The following is a 15833-nucleotide window of genomic DNA, read 5'->3' on the forward strand; positions in this document are numbered from 1 at the left end:
CTCACTGGAAGACTGACAAATGCAAAGATGACATAAAATAAGGTGACTGACTCCTTAATGAACATGAGAACTCAATGTTCAAATGTCATCTTTCAAAGTTGTCACCTATGAAGCTTTACCACATGTATTCCAAAAATGCTGCCATTACTCAAACATTTTTGAACTCTTTTAGAAGCTCCTTTACAAGAAAGCCATTTTCTTACTTTATGTCATATCAGTACAGTGACCAAAGATATCCAAATTGACCACTAAAATTTAATGAAAAATCAAAATTTCAATAAAATTTTGTGTGGTAAACTCAGCTTCTGAATAATGGTAACAATGACAATTATTAATTATGGCAGCTACTATTTATTAATCACTTATTATACACTGGGTTGTATGAGACACTTTACATATATTATCTCATTTTATTAACTTAATCACATTTTCAGTAATTTATTAGTATTTCCAAAATCAAAATGTACCTAAAAAGGAGGAAGATTTGGCTCCACATTAAGATGTTTAGACAAATATATCACCAATTTTCAGGGTGGCTGGAAAGCTCTGAAAGAATTTTGAGCAAAGTATACAGCTTCCTAAAGTGAAGTCAGTCACCTCATTTTATGTTCATCTCTGTATGTGTCAATCTTCCAATGAGATAGTTGCAAGAAGTAGATTATGAGGAATGCAGAATGATATGCTGAATTCACCTGGGTATATAAGTTGATATGCTTCTTTAAAGTGTATGTGTGTGTGTGTGTGTGTAAGCAAGATATACAGTGATAATACACATCATTACTAGGTATAAAGCTAGTACACATCCTATTCTGTCTTGGAAGTAAGTAAGCTCTCTTAAAGTACAAGGACAGACTGTACACTATCAACACCTTGAGAGCGACAAATAGAAACAACTGAAACAACAGTCCATGCAGAATTAGCTTTCAGGAATCCTTCAACATCTAAAGACATTTAAACACTCCCATGTTCTCAATTTTAATAAGAAGGGAACTTACTCTTTTAGCCCTGTCTCGGTACTATTTCCAGACACATCTGAACCAAGAGAAATGCCAGCAGGAGACTGTCGTCCAGTGAAGCCAGATGAAGAAAAGGAGAGTCCATATGGTTCAAAATTGAGAACTGGAATTTTAAAACAATAACAGAGGCTCATATTTAAAACAAAGCAAAAGTTATGAAAAAAATTGTCAAAGTACCATTCACTACTGAAATAAAATAATTGAAGACTATAACCCAGTGATAATTTTTTAATTAGAAGGGACTTTGGAGATGATATAATCAAATACTTATAGTAATAATAATAAAGTACCTATGATTTATTGAATATCTACTACAGTCTCCATACAATTAGCTGATCAGAGGCAAACAGTCCTTTATTTTTATCTTTTTACCTCCCTTAAAAGGGAAAAAAGAATTTAATTAAGAAAGACAATTGGTAAACTAGGTCTACTGAAAAGTTGGTGTTATTATGCAAAAATTAATGAGCTCTGAATGAAGAGATGACCGTGTTTTGTTTAACAAAATGCTCTTAGGTACATTCCTGTACCAAATGGACTGATGCCCTCAATGTGAAATCTCCCTTACAAAGAACAAGGTTTACCCAGGTTCAGATTCCTTTGAGTCTATATACCCAAATGAATTCAATTAGAGCCATGAAAATTTCTACTGCTACTGCAGATAGATACCTATTGTAGACAGGTAGAGCAGATGCCAAAGTCCACTCTCCTTTCTAAGTAACAGAACCCTTGATTCTTAGCTAGGTACATGGCTATCCAGAAAAGAGATGTCATTTCCAGACTCCTTTGCCATGTGACTGAATTCTGACCAATAAAATTATATACATATTTTGTGCACAACTTCTGGAAGGAATCCTCTTGGAAGAAAAAAACCTCCTCTCTCCCTTCCTCTTTTATATTCATGAAGCTATCATCAATCCTAGGCTGCCTACTTCTGGGTTTCTTTAATAGGAAAGAGCAATAACCTTGTATAAGGCCCCACTTTGCTTACCTGTTTTCTAATATGCTATTTAGCTAAACTTAATCATAACTGGCACATTATCTTTTTGGACTATCTGGATTGTAATACAAGGGACCTTCTTAAATCGTAAAAAAATATTAGAAAATAAAATGTGACCTTCCACAATTATTATCTTCATTTTATAAATGAAGAAACTGTGGCAAAGAGTTTGCCATGAACTCACCCAAGATTACAAAGACAGAAATGAAAGAGCCAGATAAGAAATCAGATACTCTGGTCCTAGAGCTACACTCTCAATCACAATATCATACTGTCTCCTCCAAAGGAAACAGCACCTAATCCAAAGAATACTAAATAAATTACCTTGTTTGTTAGCTAAATTAATGATATAGAAATGATTGTTCAGTAGGAAAAAAATGGGCTAACTAATAATCAGGAGAACTAGTTCTTGATGTAGGTTGGGTGTTAACAAGATATATGAACTAGAACTTAATTTCTTTTCTGTAAAGTGAAGGGATTGGACTAGATCAGCAGTTTCTAATTGCTGATTTGATAACCAGGATCAAACTGACTTCACAGAATCTCTCAACTATCTTTTTTTTTAAACTGAAGCATAGTTGATTTAAAATATTGTGCTAATTTCTGTTGTACAGCAAAGAGATTCAGGTATACATATACATGTACATATACATATTCTTTTCCAGACTCTTTTCCACTATAGGATATTACAAGATATTGAATACAGTTCCCTGTGCTATACAGTAGAACCTTGTTTATCTAACTTACATATAGTAGTATGTATCTGTTAATCCTAAACTCCTAATTTATCCCTCCCCCAGCTTTTCCCTCTGGTAACCATAAGTCTCTTTTCTATGTCTGTGAGTCTCTTTCCATTTTGTAAGTTCATTTGTATCATTTTTTCAGATTACACATAAGTGGTATCAAATGACATTTGTCTTTTCCTGTTTGACTTACTTCACTTGATATGGTAATAATCTCTAGGTCCATCCATGTTGCTGTGAATGGTATTATCTCATTCTTTTTTATACGTAAGCCAAGCTTTCAGACATTTAGATACAGAAGGTATAGGAGTAGAGCTCAAAAATCTGTATCATTTTTTTAAAGCTCTCTTTGTGATTCTGACTCATAATCATGTTTGGAAACCACTTGTCTAAATCTTTCTAAGGTCCTTCGCAGCTAGAATATCCTCTCACTTAAAGCTTTCCAATCATCTGGTTTAACCTTCTATCCCATATTGGCCTCTTTTAAGTAGCATATGTGACAGTCAGTCATCCAGCCTCTGCATTAACACTTCCAGTAACAGTGAAGAGCTCAAGAAATGTTTCAAGAGTTTAAGCCAAAGAGTAAGTAAATACGAAAAGTTTAAGTAAAGAGCAGAAAGAATTCAAAATTTGAGATCGAGAGTTTGAGAACAGAGGAAAAGAAGACCAGACATGGAAGGGGACAGTATCTAGAAAATAGTCAAAATTCTGATCCTGAGACAAAGCAATTAAAGATTGTCATCTAATAAAGGTCTGGAAAGGCTCAATATTGAGAATGAAATTCAAACCACATTATTTTCATGTTTCAGTGAAAATTTCCCAAGATCTTTACAGAGGTGAAGGAGGGTCAAAAATTGGGGAAGTTAACTAGATGTACAAGACCTCATGTGCAACTAGGAAGCAAGGAGAGAATAATGGTATGCAGATAGAATCAGGAGAAGGAAGAAGGTAGCTGAATTGCAACTTAATGGATATGCAGAAGTTAACCAGATGAAGAATGAGAGCAAAGGACAATTTATCCAGAAGAGAAAGCATGAGCTAGAGGCAGAGAGAGTCCTTTGGGATTTGCGAGTTATTGAAGGTAATCCAAGTGAAAGAGAAAAATATAAACTATCCTGGGCATAAGTGAGTAATTCAAAACCCGTTTGTAACCTTCACAACTTTAGAGGCCTTGATTATATGCACACTCCTTTTTTATCTTACCTTGTATTGCAATTCTTTTATACTTTGATCACTTGGCTATACTTCTCTGACCATCCCCAGCTGTTATTATTTTATTTTTTGAGACTCTAACAATCTCTACTTCATGTGGTTTTCTAAAAGCCATTGTTCCACAGACAAAAGATTATACTGCCATTTCCCCTCACTATCTCTGGTTTTTGGTAACACTGGGGCTACAATATATTCAAATAATGTTTTAATAGAATAATCCACACTGGTTCCAAAATGCTTTTCTTGGGTAGGAACTGGTAATAAAATTTTGTTCCCTACTATCCCACCTATTTTTGCCAATTCTTACTATATTACAATATTTTCCTTAAGTTTATTCTTATGGACTTGGTATTTTTCTACCTAAGAGAGCAAAGTACTGTATCATTCACAAAGTGACATTTAACTACTATTCTCTGCAAATGATTTATAAAAACTTCAAATAATATTAGTATCAGAACCAGCTGATACTTAAAGGATTCCAGAATTAATAACTTTTTAGGCAGAAAATACCTATTTTCCCCTACTCTTTATTTTCTGTCTTATGGCCATCCAAATATGAGACACATAACTTTATAACTTATTCCTCAAGTATTTATTAAATACTCACTATGCCCTGTCTTGCAACTGATTTCTATTTCCATGATATAAGTCTAAACTCATAAAATTTCAATTTTACTTTAGAGAACTTTTGAAAAAAAGATTTGGGAGGAGAGAGGAAGAGATTAATTTGACAGTTTAACCCCACTTATAATGATTCCATGGGAAGAAAATGTACTTGGCAAAGGAATGGATTAGACTGAGGAGTTTCAGGGTTATTATATTTGCATCAGCCACTTAACTTATTTTAAGGGAGAAGACAGGCAGTGCCAGGAATCAGGCTCCTTGTCCTACCTCCCCGTCCCTACCCTTCCCTTGAATTGCAGTAACAATGGCAACTGATGGCCCCCAGATATTTGAAAATAAGAAAATTAGGCAACTGGACCATGTCTCCCCTTCTGGAACTCCAGATTTTTACTCCATACCCTAGATATCAAGGCTTCTATACGCACTATAGGCAGAGGTTCAGCAATTGTAATTCAAACTTTACTCCCCACCCCCTCCTCATAGTCTATCAATATGTGAGGAGTTCAACAAGTAGGAAACTGATTACTTTTTGAAAGAAAACTGAATTTTCTAGGCCACTAGGTATCACTGTGCTAAATAATACGTCAAAAACCTTAAAAGAGCAAATACTTCTGCAAAAAAGATAAAATCAAGCCTATAGTTATTGTTTATACTTTTTGGTTTCATTTTAGGATCAACCATTTAGTTGTACTCAAATGCCTACGACAGAGCCTGGAAAATAATAAGTACTCAACAAAATCATTAAATAATAAATAGGAAAAAAAAGACCTTTCAACACTGAACTTTTCAGTATTAACATTCTGAATTCCTATATAGATAATATTCAATATCTAATGGTCTCCCCTTATTCACATATATATGCCCATTCACCATCCAAATATCTCAATGATTTCCTCTTTACTAAAATCATGACAGAAGTCTTTCCCTGACAGGCTACACTTCTTAACTGTAAAGATATTCTTTCCTATCTTAGCTGTTCCTAAACTCACTGATCAGGTATTCTGTTGGAGGAAGCATTCTAACACGCTTAAGCTATACAAGATTGCTCAGAATGAAAATGAAACTCTCTAGTCAACAGTAACCAGTTTGTTCCTCAAACTTTTCTGTAGATATGCTCGCATTAGTATCTGTCTAACATAGTGACCAACATGATAATTCTACCCTAAAGTCCTTTTAAAACTCTGGGATGGCTGCCGTATCTTAGGCACCTATGTACATGGAATCTATGACTTTGGGAATACCTCTCCAGGCTAACTTTTTTTTTCCTGTGTACCCCAAAAAAGATCAGGGTAAACAAGTAACAAGCAGATTTAAAGAGAGATAATATAAGTAAATATCCTCAGTTATTTACTTACATGACTATAATAGCAAGTGCATAAAAAATGATTTTTTTCATTTATATATTTTTTATTCAAGTTTTTAAAAATTAACACACACTTCTTCAACAGATTTTTTTTTTCTTTAAAGGAATGGATTTTGAAAAGAAAAAATATGGGGCAGACAGGTATGGACTAGAAAATAAATACAAATATAAGCTGTTTTGGTAATTGCTTTATCACCACAACAAATTAGTACAGAGAATGCCCTATACAACACAAACTGTTCAAAGATTGAGGTGTTTTCTTAGGCAAGGCTGAAGATTTCAGTCTCTGGTATTTGGAATTTAGGCTGCAGTCCTCATTTCTTGATGGACCACTGGGTGTGTGGCACAGTCACTACAATATAGCTCATTACAAACCCATGAAAAATTACCTTTTTCCTGAGAAAGCTTTTCCTCTTGCCGTTGGTGGTGAGGTTTATAAGGTGCTGCCCCCTGACTTAGTTCTTCAGCCACAAAACCATCCAGAAAAGATAACGAAGAATCCACCTATATTAATGTAAAGCAAACATTAGGAATTAAAAAAACTTACCCTAAACAGTAGGCTGTACATTCACATAAGTAATTTCAGCCCGTATTTCCTAAAAACAATTTTTAAGTGAAAAACAAAACTTCAATTCTAGAAGTGCTACTAAACTCTCTAGCTTTCTGAAACATCTATAATCAAATCACTCAGCTAAGAATCTAACAGTATAAGTCATTCGCACTTATTATTAACCTCACTGCATTGCAGAATACCTTTTTGAGCATCCAGCATGTTAAGGCATCATGTTAGGTACTATGATTGAGACAAAGGAAGATACAGGTCCTGCCTTCATGAGATTTGTAATCTACTAGAGAAGACACATACACTATGAGCTATAGTATCTGTATTAGTTTCCTCCTGCTAGGGGCTAAAAACAAAGTGTTGGCAAATGCTAGCTCCTTCCAGAGGCTCCAGAGGAGAATAAGATCCTTATCTCTTCCAGCTCCTAGAGGTTGCCAGCATTCCTCAGCTTGTGTCCACACCACTTCAGTCACTGCTACTATTGTTACTTTGCCTTCTCCTCTCTGACCCCTTGCCTCACTTTCATAAGGACCCTCGTGATTGTATCATGCCCACCCAGATAATCCAGGATAATCTCCCCATTATAAACCCTTAACTTAATCACATCTACAAAGTTCCCTTTACCATATAAAGTAACATATGCTCAGGTTCCAGGGATTAAGGTGTGAATCTTGGGGAGGTCCATTATTCAGCTTCCTACAGTACCTTTAACTATCCTATTCCCTTCTACCTAAAAACATTTTTCATAAATCTGTGAAAAATTACTTAATTTCAACAAATACATGAATAAAAAAGGTACAAGAGAATGATTAATAAAAAGAAATAAGAGATGAAGAAAGAGTAAGGGGGAAAAGAGAAAAGAAAAAGTGAGGAGAAAAAGAAAAATGAGATTCACAAGAGGATATAGCAGTGATGACTTGACAAACCACAGATTTGCTTTTCTTGGTTTAGCCAAGGGTATGCAAGCAGCTCAGATCATTGAGAACAGCAGATAATTCTCAAACATTTAACTGGCATATTACACTCTGAATTCGGAAAGGTTTCATTTCCATAAGATTCTTAAGAGCTAAAGCTATGTCATCATTATCTTCTATTGGAAGAAAGGAAAGTATAGTTACTTCCTAGTTTAATACTATGTATAGTACATTTATTCATATAGTCTCTGGAATACCTACCAAATGTCAAAGCAAGGCCTCTAGCCTTCAGGAGCTAATGAAAAAAATTAATGAACAAAGGTTCAAAATTAATACAAGCCATGAACATTTCAGTCAGAATTAGTGGACATCCTCTCTTCTTTCTTAACTGTATTACATCGAACATAAAAATTTGAACAAATCTGACTTTCTTTTATAAGTTGTCAGATTTATACCAACATGAAGGAGAGACTGGTACAAATTCAGAGGTGAGCAGTAACTGAGCACTTTGGGTTAAAAGGGGCAGTGGCTGAAAGTAGGTGGGAGAAGGGAAGGTGGGCGATCAGGTTCCAAAGCGGTAAAGATTTTGATAGTAGATGGACAAAATAAAATGGAGAACTGTTTTTTTTCCCCTACAGTCTCAAACAAAAAAGAGTAATAATAAAATGGCATATTCAAGAAGTTCAAAGGGAATAAAAATTAAAAATTCTCAAATTACTATATACTAAAAGAGACTGTCAGAGAATATAAATCCCTTCACTGCATTTCTCCAGAAAAAATTAGTTATCCTGACTATTTAGAATCACTACTGAATGGAGCTCTCAAATTCTCTCTCATACTAATGTGAGAAAAACTCCAACATTCATCTTAAGTGCTACAAAACTACATTCTGATATATTCCAGATACAACACAAATGCAAGAATTTTTCTGTTTAAAGATAATGGAATTTTTAAAAAGATGGAACACAAATGTCTCACCACCATATCTTCACAACTCTTATCAACTGGAAGCAAGCTCTTCATAAATTCCACATTCTCATTTAGATGTTTTAATTCAAACGCATGCTGTCTCAAACAAGTATCCAAAGATGTGGTAAATTCCTGGATTAATCTCTCAACTATATTAGAAGAGTGTGCTTGCGGTGTCAATTTGGTCACAGCAGCAATTAACCAGGCTTTTGTTTCTGAAGAAATGGAGTCACTCATAAGTAACCTGTAGAGCTTGGTTATAACTTCCTCTGGTGTTTCCTTACCTAAGAGGTAGGCATACTCCCCTAACACCTACGAGTAAAACAAAGAGATATGTATATATACACAAATATCAAGTTATACAGCATCCATATTCAGAAATCTACACAAAACCTACTGCTGGAGTAAATATAATCTAGATTAAACATATTCTCATGGTGAAGAAATTATTTAAGATACAATTGTACATTTTAGGACCAAAATTACACCAAGAATTGGAACTAAACACAAAAAGGTTTTCCACATCTTTATCGTTAACAATATATTGAAGCAGCATACCTTTACAAGTTAGCTTTCTTTTGAACTTCCAGGTTTAGATGTTGGTTTTTACAAGCACTTTCACATTCTGTTATTATTTTCCAATAAGCATTTAAGCAAGCGGTTCTCACATGCTAATATGCGTAAGAGCAACCTGAGGTGTTTCATAAAAATAGATTTCTAGGCTCTGCCCCCAGATAATCTGATTTAGTATGTCTGTGGTGGGGATCTACAAATATACATTCTGAACAAGCATCAGCTGATTCTGATGCAGATGATCCACAGAAGAAACTCTGAGGAACACTGATCTGTTATGTATTCTTTCCTACATCTAACTTACTCAAGTGATACATAACCCCATTGGTCTAAGAATCATTAATAAACTTAACAGTTTTAATTTATGGAGTATGAGATCTTTCCTAAATGGTATTTATAAAGCATTTTCATATCTTTAGTGTAATATTTGGACCAGCAAGAAAAAAACAGGGAGGTAAGGTGATAGGCAAGAGGAGATCTATAGTTAGTAACAAGAAGAGGGAAAAAAAAGAAATAGGAAAATAGGACTACATAAGTTCAGTCCTCAAATAATTAGGTAATTTTTTGAGTGGTTTAATAAAAGATGGGAGATAGCTTTAGAAGAGCAGGTAACCTAAAACTCAGTTCAAAAATCAATGGACTTAAGCTTTTGAAAAGATAGAGTAGATGCATTTCCCCCCTAATCTTCCTGCTAAGTATACTGAAAAACACTTGATATTATACATACAACACACATAAAAAGACTTTGAAAGGTAGAGAAAAGAAGGCAGATCACAAAGGACCATGGTACCTAAGGAACAATACAGTGGCTTATCTGTTGCCTCATATACCCTTATCTGTTGCCTCATATACCCTAGCTTAACTGTTGCCTTATATACTCTAGATGCTGGAGAGCCAGCATCTAGAAACACCAATAGGCACAGACAAAAAAGTCCCAAGAAAAGTCTGCCCTCCAGCCAAAGAGCCACGAAGACAGAAACTTTTAGACAAAAATCTTTCTACCCCAGTCAAGCACCCCACAGAAAAAACTAGTCCCTCCCACAGCAGCAAAAGTGAAATGGAGAGGAGAGCCAAGACTTTCACCCCTCCAGGCTGTTAGAGGCACTCCAACTTCCCAACATGGGTGATTACAGAGAGAGCGAGTGGAAGCCAGGACTTTCATCCTCATCAGGCTGTAAAAAAGGCCCACTCCTCTGCAGTGTCTGTGAAGACCACATAGGAAGCCTGTACTTCACCTCCACCTAAGTATAAAGAGGTAGCCCTCCCCCTCTCTGCTGGGGTGATGTAAGGGGAAGCCTAATAGAAAGTAAGGTGGCTCAGATAATGAGGCCACCCCTTCAGTATCAGTGGTGGCCACACAGTTACGGATCTCTACACGCTGTTTCAATACCATCACCAAAAGAATTTAATCGACATTTATAGAACACATATCTCAACAATAAGCAGAATACCCATTCTTTTCAGGCACTCACAGAACATGTAACAAGACAGACTATATCTTAGGCCATAAAATAAACCTCAACAAACTTAAAGAACTGAAATTATAGAGTATTTTCTCTATTGACAATGGAAACCATCTAGAAATCTGCAACAGGAAAAATAACAGGAAATTTTCGAAACACTTAAAAAAATGAAACAACATCATTCTACACAATCTTTCCAGAAAATAGAAGCGGAAAGACCACTCTCAACTCATTTTATGAAGCCAGTATTATCCTGATACCAAAACCAAACAGATAGAGTAGGAAAAAATTTGAAAACTACAGACCAATACACTTCATGAACAGAGATGCAAAAATTTTTTAACATGGTCTCAAGAAACCTACAAAAAAATTTCTAGATTAATAAGTGAGTTCAGCAAGATTGCAGGGTACAAGATCAAAATGTAGGAATTAACCCATGCACTTATGGTCCATTAATCTACAACAAAGGAGACAAGAATACACAATGGAGAAAAGCTAGTCTCTTCAGTAAGTGGTGTTGGAAAACTAGACAGCTAAATATAAAACAATGAGATTAGAATATTTCCTCACACTATATATAAAAATGAACTCAAAATGGATTAAAAACCTAAATGTAAGACCTGAAACCATAAAATTCCTAGAAGAAAATAAAGGCAGAACACTTCGACATAAATCATAGCAGTATTTTTTTTGGATCTGTCTCCTAAGGCAAAAGAAGTAAAAGCAAAAATAAGCAAATGGGACATAATCAAACTTAAAAGCTTTTGTACAGCAAAGGAAGTCATCAACAAAATGAAAAGACAACCTATGGAATAGGAAAAAATATTTGTAAATGATGTGACCACCAAGGGGTCCAAAATTTACAAATAACTCATACAACTCAATATCAAAAAAACAAATAACCCAATCAAAAAATAGGCAGAAGACCTAAACAGACATTTTTCCAAAGAAGATATACAGAAGGCCAACAAGGACATGAAAAGATGCTGAACATCGGTAATTATTAGAGAAATGCAAATCAAAACAGCAATGAGATTATCACCTCATACCTGTGAGAATGACTATTATAAAAAACCTCTACAAGTAATAAATGCTGGCAAGAATATCAGAAAAAGCAAACTGATTTTGCCAACAACCACATGTAAGTTTGGAAGCAGATTCTTTACTAGTCAAGCTTCAGATGAAAGAGCAGCCCCAAGTGACACCTTAATTACAACCCTGAAAGACCCTAAGCAGAGAACCCAGCTAAGCCATGCCTGGACTCCTCACCCACAGAAACTGTGAGATAACACAAGTATGTTGTTTTAAGCACTAATTTTGTGGTAACATTACTATGCAACATAGAAAACTAACATAACACAGATACATGAGTATTCACATATTCAAATATAGATTCACATAGAAAACACAACAGATGTATTGCAGAAACAGACAGACATGCAAATAAGTACCCATATATAAAAGACCAGCCAAGTGAGATGGCAGTGAGAATGAATAGACAATTAAATAGTTAAGTGACAGAAGGTGGCCACTGGGGAAGAAAACTGACAGCTGAAAGAGTTAGCTGAGTAGAACTGAATGATTTCTGAAGAAATAATGCTGTTAGCATTTGGTTTTATAAAAAATAATGTTATAAACATTTACAATTTAATGTACTCTGCTCACCCAGCTCATAACTTGAAGAAACCTCTGTGGATAGAACACATTTTCCACATCTAGTAAAGTGAGATAAGACTGAACTGCATAAAGCCTTAATTGTTGATTTTCTGTTTCATCATCAAAACCTACAAAGAAATTGAGACATATTTTAATTTCCTCTAAATTCTCTAAGGACTCTGTAATAAAAGCACTTAATTTTAAAATCTTTACATTGCAGAACACAATAGTTTACTAACCTTCTGCTAACAGTCTGAGAAAGTTATTGGGAATATCAGGATGCATTACATCTCCTCCCACTGAAAACACAGCATTCATTGTCTGAATAAACCACGCATTATCAGGAGCATATGTGTCCACAGTGTTAAGAACAAGTACACTTCCAAATGCCACTTACTAAAATTATCCTTTCTGTAACAACCTTTAAAAAAAAAACCCTCAAAACAAACAAACAAAAAACACTTCAATTTATCCTAGTTCAGCATTTATACCTTTAACCTCTATCAATAAACTGTTTTGGACTCCAGCTTAATGTAAAATAGGTGCTCAGTAAAAGTTCATTTAATAACCCTAATAAACCAAGTTCATGTTGCTTTATTTAGCATACTATCTTGCACGTAATAGGTATCCAATAAACAAAAGTGAAATAATTTAAAGAAATGTTTCAGCTAACTATGGACAAATACATAAAGGAAAATGATATATACTTCAGGGAGGCTAAACGTTGTGGCACATCTATCTGAACAAGTTGTTTATTCTCTTTTCTAATTTGGTCCTCTTAAGTTCTAAAGTTCTATCACTCTGCTGGCCAGAACTATAGCACTGGCAGGACAAAACTATACTTAGGCAATTTCCAAGATAATTTGATCAACATTATTCATTCATTCAATCTCAGATTTAAACAGCAGACATCTTAAAAAGAATGGAATATCCTTGTGATCTGTAAAGTTCCTCTGACTCAAGGAAAGTCACATGTGAATAGAGTTCCCAACTACTTTATTGTGACAATTTCCAGTTTAAACAATAAAGGATAAATGTTAGCATCCTGATCCTCTGTGCCCCACTTATCTCCCCAAAACAGTATGAACTTTTACTCAGAAAAGAAACTGAGTAGGAAGTAAAGTCAAAGACAAGAAGGGACTGAAAGACGGATCACACAGAGATTCTGGTATCTTCCTGCTGATAATACCAATGGAATGAAAAGAACCAGGAAAAAAGTCATCCCCTAAGAAGTCTACACAAATTCAATTTTCTTTTTTTGACAACAAGAAAGGCCTCAATATCAGGAATGGAAGTTATTGCTGTGTCTCTGAACTCAACCTGCTAGTAACCATGTCTATAAAATCATTATGTAACTAAAGGTATTGAATGACTTGTGGTCCAAACAAAGGATATTTCTCAGCCAGCTCAGCTATTTTGCCAACCAAATTGACAATAATATATTCTTCTTTGCTTTGATGTAAATATTCAAGCATCTTCTGGACAATCACTGTTATATTCTGTGCATTAGTAATTCTGTAAAGAAGTTCCAGAGTCTATTCAAGAAACAGAAATAAAAACAGTATTATGACACTATGCATGACAACACCAATAAATACAGTAATATATAGGCTTATAACGGTTCATTCTTTTACTTTTTTGTAACTCAACTGTCAGTTAATAGGCGCTCAAGAAATGCACATTTCAACCGGAATAGAAGTTAAGAAAGGTAAAACTATTGTCCAAAAAAAAGTCCCAATTATGATTAATTCCAAAGTCTAAAAGCATTCTATTGATGTAATTATGATTTGACATCTCTACATTAAAGGCCATGTGAAGACTAAAAAATTAAAAGGTTTATGTTTTCTAAAAACATAACAGCTTCTTAAATCTACATTACTTATCCCTGTGTGCTGTACATGTGCATATACATACACACACTCACACATATATATAAAAATCCTGCCTTGCAAACTGCTTTTTCCACACTACCCAAATGACAAAAAACAGCACTTGCATGGGTTTGTCTGCTAAGGGCAAATGGTCTTTAATGTATGGACAAAGCTCAAGTGTTTCAAAGCCCAGCAGGGCCTATATTCAGAATCTCAGATTTCAAAGAAGTTTTATAGCTACTTTCTCAGGGCTGAGGAATATATCTCTTGGTGCCTCAAGCAAGACAAAGAAAGACCAGTACCAGAATAAGCCCCCATTTGGCTGGCTTTCTAAGGCCCTACATTAAAGTTCTAAAAATATCATAGTTCCCAGAAATCAGTATGAGACAAGGACAATAATGAGAAAGTATCATTTACTGGCATTTCAGGATCAACAGTACAAACTGCAAGAAAATTTCTACATATCATACTTGTCAAATGCATTCAAAATATTTTTAGGGTTCTTTCTAATTTTTCAATCCTAACACCCAGGACTTCAAGTACAAAGGATAACAGATTTTGAATTTTTTTTAAAACTGTTCCAGTTAATCCTTAACACCATTTAAAATCTATAAATACACAGGTCCCTCCATCAGTAGTTTTCAACTTTTGAAGATGCTTCAGACATGCTTCCTGTAGACTCTAAACTGTATGTTCTGTATTTTTAGATAATCTATACTAAATTTACTTCCTACTCTAAGACCATGAAATTTAACATTCCCAGGACTAAATGGGCTATAAGGATTTGCATGGCTAGAGGTCTTTTCTGTTAGCTCCTTCTTGCCTTTTTTTTCCTTGAAGAAAAAGAAAGGTAATAAAATAAGGTAAAGGGGACTCACAGCCCCAAACAACAGGTCACTCCAATACCCAAGGACCAAAGTTCTTGCCATATAATTGCTGATAGAGGTTAGTGAGAGTGGCATTGAGGAGACGGTACTGAAGTGCCTTCTTGGGGTACCTCTGATAGCACCTTCTCCAAAGAATTCAAACTACTCTTCTCACTGCAGGTAATGCACCAAACAGGTCAGACTTGATAAATTTAAAAGTTGTCTAATTTCCCTTTGACTCTCATTTTAAAATGAGAGCCCAGTAATTAAATATAGCAATAAGAAAACTGTACCTAAGTCAACACTGTTCAATTTAGTAGTTAACCACACAAAGAAAATGCATGCTCTATATCTGTTCAAAGTGGAAGAGCCATGTAATTATTTGTTACTGTCCCATGGTACCTTGTCATTTTCCACAATGTCTACACATAACAATTAGTACATTTGTAAACTTCCTGGATTCAGTCAAGGCAGGTAACAGTTTTCAGAAGACAATAAATATGAATGTAAAACATATATATATACATGCATATACATGTAGATATATATATTTATAAATACGTACTTTGTTTTAAAACTAGTACCTTTTAAAATTCAAAACTCATCTTATCTTTTAAAAATTACAACTGTTTAATGCAATACAGTGTTCTCTCAACTTTTAATTCATTGCTTTTAAGTAATTTAGGTGTTTAGTAGATTCTTTTTATTATTTTTAAAATCAAAAATAAAAGTATCCACTCTTGTTAACTAGATCCCATATACCATTTTAAATGAAGAGATTTCTCTACATGAGAATTAATAGATATATATACATAGACACTCAAGCAGATACTGAAGCAATTTTGTCTAAGGAAAAAGTTGGAAAAAAAAAAGTAAATTATACACCTTTCTTTCCAATAAGTTCAAATAATTTTAGGGATATCTTTGTTAATTCTTTCAACATTCCTACATATTTAATAGGAGATGTATTACCCATTTTATAGATGTCAAAGAAAATAACAAAA

At 34.5% G+C, this 15833-nt stretch overlaps 1 protein-coding gene across 1 annotated transcript in view; it reads right to left on the reverse strand.

Annotated features, from left to right (window-relative positions):
• The window catches only part of AP4E1 (adaptor related protein complex 4 subunit epsilon 1), a 139519-nt gene that overhangs the window by 99397 nt on the left and 24289 nt on the right, over positions 1 to 15833 (reverse strand). The window contains exons 11-16 of the mRNA XM_064485605.1: positions 13488 to 13627; positions 12332 to 12444; positions 12102 to 12220; positions 8410 to 8712; positions 6345 to 6459; positions 996 to 1119 (exon numbers count right to left, since the gene is read on the reverse strand). Coding sequence (XP_064341675.1) covers positions 996 to 1119; positions 6345 to 6459; positions 8410 to 8712; positions 12102 to 12220; positions 12332 to 12444; positions 13488 to 13627 — 914 coding nt within the window. The remainder of the gene's footprint in view (positions 1 to 995; positions 1120 to 6344; positions 6460 to 8409; positions 8713 to 12101; positions 12221 to 12331; positions 12445 to 13487; positions 13628 to 15833) is intronic.

The sequence above is a fragment of the Camelus dromedarius genome, chromosome 5 (genome assembly GCF_036321535.1).
Source record: "Camelus dromedarius isolate mCamDro1 chromosome 5, mCamDro1.pat, whole genome shotgun sequence".
In the NCBI taxonomy this organism is placed as follows: domain Eukaryota; kingdom Metazoa; phylum Chordata; class Mammalia; order Artiodactyla; family Camelidae; genus Camelus; species Camelus dromedarius.